We start from the raw sequence: 7,270 nt of genomic DNA, 5'->3' as shown, positions 1-7,270 counted from the left end.
TTATGCAACAAGGAACAATCTCCCACTTCTCGCTCTAGTACCGAGGCTGAATATCATGCTTTAGCCGACACCACTAAGGAATTGTTGTGGTTAAGGTGGCTTCTGTCCGACATGGGTGTACCTCAGTCATCCCGTTGTTATCCGGTGTGCTAACTTTAGTGTTGCTCAAAATGATGTGTTCCGTGAGCGCACAAAACACATTGAGATCGATTGTCATTCATCAGCCAGCATGTTGTTCGTAACCCTGTTCGCCTCCATCTAGTCTCTTCCACCTAACAAACTGTAGACATCTTCAGTAATGCTCTTAGATCTTTCGGGTTGTTTATCAAGTCTCGTTCACAATCTCAAGTTGATTTCTCATGATCCACCTTGAGCTTGAGGGAGGTGTTAGCTATACGTACCTAATGTATAGTTAAGGGATCAATTTTGTAATTTGATATTAGTTTAGTGGGTGTGTCTTTGTTTTACTTGTAAGATGATGAATTTACCAATATATCAGATAATGCTCTCTCAAATGGCTTCCTTCTTCAGCCTCAATCCATCAAACTAACAAGTTGAACATTTGTGCTATGACATTAACAAGCACTTCAACATAAGGAGTTTGTTTTGCGGTTAATTAGAACAAGACAATTGTTAAGAACCAACTAATCAATGTTTCAAAAGGTAGATATCATTGTACATCATAAAACAAACTTACCGTTAATTAAGATATACGAACAATAATTAAATTATAACACTCCAAATGGAAAAAGAATGCTAAATATGTTGCATAAGGTTTGAAACTAATAGTAGTTGAAATGCCAACACAAAAGTATAAATACAGTATTAGGTAAATTAAGATGTTTCATATCGAGACACTGTTAGGTATGCCCATTCCCGTAAGTCCCTCTTGACTACTAGGGTGGAGTAGGGTGTATGGCATCTTTACAGGTCCAAACCTATTCTTTAGCCTCTCGTGATCTTCATTCAAATCCTTTATTCTTTTTTCAATTTCTTTCAACTTCTTGCCAAATTTCTCAAACGCGTGCAACGGTTCTGCATCCATGGTCCACTCAGGACACTCTCTTTGGCCCAGGTAGATCTCATCTGAGGTATGCCTCGACAGTATCTCTATCAAAGAAACACTGAGAAGTGACTGCAGTTGAGGAGTAATGGTTTTCAAAAAGAATTTCTTAGGGTCCTTCATTAGTTCGTCGTACTCAGAAGTCTTGGGCATAAGTCTACGGCTTAGAGTTGGACGATTTGGAGGATAACCAGCATAAGGGTATTGCCCAAAGTTTACAGCTGCATGAAGAGCAGAAGACACCCATATGATTATGGTGCAAGTGTCGATCACATCTTGAACGGAACTCATTTTGGGCCACCATGGCTCGTCTTTCAAGTCACCATGTCCTTCCTCTCGAAGTTCCGTCCACCAGGATTGAAGTTCAGCATCGTTTTCCACCATATTGTCGTTTCTGTAATAAAACTTACAGTACTCCTCAACCCATGTTTTAATGGCTGACCATATCTCAAGCCCATCTACAGCGAATGGATAATCTTCGATCAGTAAGCGAAGACCATGAGGAGCATTTGGGTCCTCGACTGCCATTCCCCTATATATCGAATTAAAGCATCTTTTAGTGACTTGTAATACTAGTAAAATGTATCAAGTACAATGATGTTTCTTTTCTATTTAAAATAAATCTATGTAGTTTTCCTCCTTTTTTCGATAAAGATGAACTGCATACCTCAGTACAAGGTCCACTGGGAGAGCTTGGTTGGGAAACACCCAATTCTTGTATATCTTTGAAGACATTTCAATTGAATATTTCCCAGGAAAGAAGGTTCTCTCAAGAACACCTTTGCTATTGATCAAGATATTCCTAGCAGCTGCATTGATGTTCATTGTATCACGGAAATGAGGGTGGAGAAGCTTGTTGATTGGATGGAGCACACTTAGTTGCCTATTTGTCGCTATCACAAATGGCTCGATAACAGCATGTGTATTCAACCTTCAGAGTTTGAAATGGATATAGAAGATGAGTTCAAAAATGTAGAAGGAATTGTAATTAGTGAAGGATAATTCATTGAGTTACTGAACTTTACCAGTGACTGATGAGTTGATGAACTCCAGAATCGTTCACGGCTACATATGTTTTAGCCAACTGCCAAGTTGCGGCTTCCACTCCATCTTTAGCTGGGGTGTATACTTCGTTAATGGCACCAAGCTTCTCATCGTCTGGATGAGGCAAGCTTAACTCAATGGCTATTGGTTTCAAAGTTCCATCTTTTTGTAACAAGAGCAAAGTTCGTGTAGCATAAATCTTGGTCGAAGTTGCATTTATTCGCTTCACGTATGGCATTAGTGAGTCATGATGATCCAATATAAATAGCCTGTTGGCTTCTAGTACCTGTATATATATTGACAAATTTGAATGATGTTTCAACTACAATTACTTATTAAGTTCAATTCATTAATGAATCGAGCTTAGGAATTTACCTTCTCTACTTCTAAACCATCTAGATGTTCCACTATGTGATGTGATCTTATTGAACTATTTTGGTTGCCATAGACTTCAGTATCGAGCTTGCTTGTTGGAGGGAAATCCTGCAAAATTTGAAGGATTAAAAAACAAATTAACAATGGTTGTTCTCAAAAAATTTCTTAGATATATAAAGTTAGACTGTTTCACATAAATGTGTTATTTTCCTTTATGGAAAAATGTAATCCAGAGGAACTTAGAGCTTACTTTCAGAAGTTGAATTGAAACAGGATTGACTCCAGCCAGCATTTCTCTTGCAAATTCTTCATCGGTGTTCCAAGCAGATATTTCGGCTGGTCGGAACATCATAAGAAATATTGGAATCAAGAATAACAATGATTTTTTTAACTCAAAACATGTTTAAGTACGAAATTGATCGAAGTGTGTTTTATTTGCAAGAATGATTGACAACAGGTGTGTAAACTAAAAGTGTGGTGGTGATATTGATATAACACAAATGACTAATCCATGGGTACTAATATGAGTCCTGTAGAATTGGTACCTTCAATGACTTGTGGTGTTGAGTATTTTGCAAGTCCCTCGCCGTCTGATCGAACAAGTTCTTTCAACATTTGAAAACGGATTTTTTCTAGAAGATTATCAAGTAAAGGGCCTTCAGGAAGCTTGATTCCGCCATCGTAAAGCTTCAAGACATCTTCTAACGAGTCAAATTCATCTAGGGTATCATCAGCTAGAGCCTCAAACTCAGGAAGAAGGACTTTAAGGATGGATTCTAATCCATAAGCCAGGAAATCAGACTTCTTCAAGTGTCCGAACCGCTCATCTCTTGGAACATATACCTTTAAGCTTTTAATAAGTGAAAGCCTGCTCTCTGTTTTAGGATCTGTCAAAAGCCAAAAAGCATATATAGCCTTTAACTTGTAATATTTATAGTCATCGTCTCATACATCTTTCAATCTAACTTGAGAAATGAACTCCGTTGGATTACTCTTCAAAAAAACTTTTTTTCTTTTCTGGGAGTAAATGTACCAACACGTACATGTTGACAAGAAATAATGGTTCAGTTCTAACCGACATGTACTCCAACACTAACTAACCTGATCTGGTTGGTGCTCTGCCCGTTCTACCCCTACGAGGGTAAGGGTACTCAGAGGACCCTCCAATAACTGGGCGAATTTTCTCTTCGTCGTCTGGATCTCCCAAGTCATTGTACAAGGCATAATCATAAACCCTGTCCCATTCTTTAAGCTCCCCAGTCCCATTTCCTCTCAAGATTACCATCTCTTCCTCTCTGTAAGGACGTAGCAATTCAGGTGTTTCACCAGGAAGATATGCCTGCACCGTGTTACATGACTTCTCTTAAAAACTCAAACTTGGACCTCAATGTTCTTCATGCATTTTTTAGACCAAACTATATTATATTATCAACCTTTTTATAAGACATTTTTGTTGTGGTGACTTTTACCGTAAGAAAGACAAATGCAAGTAAAGTAAGGCCGGGCACCTTATTAGTGAAGAATATGCGATCTTTCGTGTAGCGTTCGGCAGGGTAAACCCATGAGTTACAAACAAAATGGACTTGACCATGACCAGGAACATCTTCAAGAGTGAGTGTCTTAAGATAAAATTCACTATGGTGAAGATTTTTTACCAGAAACGCCCCTGGTAATCCTATCTCTTCATCCCATTCAAATATGACCTCGTACGTCGATTCTCCCACCTCCAATGGGGTAATGGTGCTAATCCAGTCCTCTAAGATTGCTGGTTTTCCAAGCTTCCCTCTCAAGCTCTTATCTGCAACAGAAAACCCATAAACATCATCACCTTTTTCGTTTACTTTCTTACTTTTTGCATGTTTGATTATTAAGGTGTATTTAACTACGATGTTAATTCTAACATTGTATTTGTATTTCGTTTACTTAGAAATTTTCGTGATGCTTAAAATATTGGAGCATATATAATTCTAATTGTATAGCATAAATCATTGATTAGGTCCCCCCTGATCACATGCTGTATACCTGTAAAATACAATATATCAGTGGAAAGAACATCAGTGTTCCCATAAGATCAAACTTCAAACATGAGTCATTATTGAACTTCATATGTTTATATATTTATATTAGTTTGACTCGTCTTTTTGTTGTCAGATCCTATATATATATATATATATATGATTAACCTCGATATCCGACCTGTTATATGCGAGCCGGGCAACCACTGTCTTTCCAAATAGTCCGGAGTCACTGGATTTGAACCTTCGTAGCCACAAGGGGATTTTTTATTCCTCTTTGGATTCGAATCTGAGTCATTTTTGACACCACCCTTGTGGTTGTAATTTTTACTTGTGATCGAATAGAAAAAGACAGATAAATTATCGTATTTATGATCGATTTTAAGGTACGTGATCCAAACTAGTTTTTGAAAACCCTATCTGAGGATCATTCTATCGTCCTATGTATATTACTTTTATACTGGTACTTTTTTGCATGTATTTAAGTAACATACGTAGACATAAATTATTTCAAATACTTAAAATCAAGTATATGTTGAGTCTTTATATAATACATGTGTTCCGATGTGAGAACGTACATTGTTGACTCTGGTATCAGGACCAAGAGTCTTACTTGGTAAGTGAGGGTGACGACTCTTACCATGCTAAGCACTTACCGGGTAAATTGTTGCATACGATATTGTTTTGGTGGACTAAAATCTTACCGGTGAGTAAATAATAGTATTAAATTTTACCCGTAAACACTTACCGAATAAATGTTTGATAAACGACACCTATCCCATATTAAATCAAATGATAATTGAACCAGACAAATATGGGGTATCATTTCTTTGAAAATTCAGGCTAATAATTAATTTTCTTTGAAAAAAAAAGTAGTAGGTTTCATGTGCAATTATGAAAATGTAGTAGGTTTAAGTACATATCACATGTTATATAAAGAAAGGCCATAGCAGCCATTAACTAATTAATGGAATGATAACAGCTGAGCTCTTCAATGAAAGCCATCAAAGGAGCAGTTGATAGTCTATGATGAAAGTACCTATTCAGTTAACTGGCTGATTATTATACATCATATGTATACAAAACTGTAAATGACAAAAAACCATAATCATACCCCTTTTATTGAATAAAATAGAAAAATATAAAACGATATCAATTGTTTACCGCTCACATAACGTTTGAGATCTGATTTAGATGGTTGCGAGTTGCGACAACCATCTCCGAATCCGTTCAGTAATTGTCTTGGGCATGCACGAAATCTAAAACATTCGTGTCAACCTTGACCACGTATATATACGAAAAACTAATGGCAACAAAGTCGATCCAAGGTTTACTTTTCATTTAATGTAATGAAATTTATTTTCACAGTCGATTTCATAAAATTTCAAAATTTTATAGTTTATACTCATTTTAACTTATAACCTGTTGAGTTTGTAACAGAAGGGCCTATGGTTGTGCGGTGTCCCTATGTGAATTCAACCTCACCAAAGGTGATCTGTATGAATTACACGAGTCCTTGAGTTAAATGATCATTTTTCTCATTCAAATTGACCTCTTAACCATTTCTTTCTCGGGTTGACCCAAATGTCACCACTTCAGCAATATATTGTGGACCTAGCTAAAGACCAAAAATTCAACACAAATATGCAATTGCGACGGCCGGATATGTAATTGTGGCCATATCCGCAGGTAAACTGGTTGAATTTGACATTTTTTGTCTTTTAGTTAGGTTCGTAATATGCGGTCAACTCGGAAGAGAAATGGTTAGGAGGTGAAGGGAAATGGTCGTTTTACTACACCTCAAAGAACCCAAACAATTTCGTTGTATTTTGTGCCAAAGAAGTGCATTTTCATGGAAGCAAATACTTTCTTCTCTAGTCAAAATGCAAATTTTCCAAAGAGCATGCATGCACTGCACTGCACGAGTAATTTTGTGTTAATTTGTGCATATATATGCTAGACTCAACTAGCTAGTTTCGAAGGCAATGATCCATTGTTGTTTGTTTATCTTATAAAACAAGGATATGATGATATTGTTGAGATTAGTAACACATTAACCGAATAGAATAGGCGTAATATCGAATAAAATGCCTGAAGATATCTGAAGTTGAAATATCAAACCTGAAGATCTGCGATCAGCATGAGTTGCACTTATGAATTGGATAGAGATACGCTGGCCAAACAACTCATGAGCTCGATCAAGAATCGACGCACCCAAGTCATTGAAATCGAGCAAGTTCTTCTTCACCAGCACCACTTTCCCTTTAACCTTTGTCTTCTTAGCCTCATGGTTCTCTCCCAACACCAAGTTCGCAATCTTATGGAGCATATCCATGCACGTACACGTACACGTTGTTTGTTGATCGTTTTCTGCGTCTGTTTCTCTCATTTTCTTTGATTCTTCTTGTACTAATTTTTCAGAGATCATTTTAACGAAGGCTGAGTATGTGGGTATGTATAACGATGGGAGTTGTAAGCTGAAGGTATAAACCTAAATGAGAATAAGGTTATATTTATAGACCTAATAATGGATGAAAGGGTATGACGGTACCTAATTAATTAAGGTAAGATTCAATGGCTTCCAAGATATGTCCATGGAGGTCTTATCTTTTTAATGGCATGCAGTCAATAATAATCTTCTTTGAATTCATTTTCCCCATGTTTTTCTCCTTCCAAATATGTTGCAAGTTGATGAGATTAATAAGAAGGTAATTAGTTATAAAACAGATAAGGCAGTATAATATATATATATATATATATATATATATATATA

At 36.6% G+C, this 7,270-nt stretch overlaps 1 protein-coding gene across 2 annotated transcripts; it reads right to left on the bottom strand.

Moving 5' to 3' along the window:
* Positions 1-705: 705 nt before the first annotated feature.
* Positions 706-6,940, bottom strand: LOC112504390 (probable linoleate 9S-lipoxygenase 5). 2 transcript variants are annotated; one of them, XM_025108333.1, is made up of 9 exons: positions 6,619-6,940; positions 3,991-4,280; positions 3,584-3,821; positions 3,028-3,369; positions 2,733-2,818; positions 2,483-2,590; positions 2,089-2,393; positions 1,731-1,994; positions 706-1,595 (listed from the first exon to the last, which is right to left on the bottom strand). In XM_025108333.1, exons 1-9 carry the CDS (start codon positions 6,923-6,925, stop codon positions 845-847), a joined length of 2,691 nt encoding a protein of 896 aa, XP_024964101.1. In that variant the 5' UTR covers positions 6,926-6,940; the 3' UTR covers positions 706-844. The 2 variants fall into 2 exon arrangements, with proteins under 2 accessions (XP_024964101.1, XP_024964102.1); XM_025108334.1 differs by having other exon boundaries at positions 3,991-4,310; positions 6,649-6,915.
* Positions 6,941-7,270: the final 330 nt, after the last annotated feature.

The sequence above is a fragment of the Cynara cardunculus genome, unplaced genomic scaffold (genome assembly GCF_001531365.2).
Source record: "Cynara cardunculus var. scolymus isolate 2C unplaced genomic scaffold, CcrdV1 Un_Scaffold_5447, whole genome shotgun sequence".
Classification (NCBI taxonomy): domain Eukaryota; kingdom Viridiplantae; phylum Streptophyta; class Magnoliopsida; order Asterales; family Asteraceae; genus Cynara; species Cynara cardunculus.
This window is presented reverse-complemented; position numbering and strand designations above follow the sequence as displayed.

Excerpts from the sequence above, each read along its gene's own strand:
- LOC112504390 (XM_025108333.1), bottom strand. The coding sequence starts at position 6,925 with ATGATCTCTGAAAAATTAGTACAAGAAGAATCAAAGAAAATGAGAGAA. Across the intron at positions 3,370-3,583 it reads CAGAGCACCAACCAGATCAG|ATCCTAAAACAGAGAGCAGG; the intron begins GTTAGTTAGTGT and ends GGCTTTTGACAG. Across the intron at positions 2,394-2,482 it reads ATGGTTTAGAAGTAGAGAAG|GTACTAGAAGCCAACAGGCT; the intron begins GTAAATTCCTAA and ends ATATATATACAG.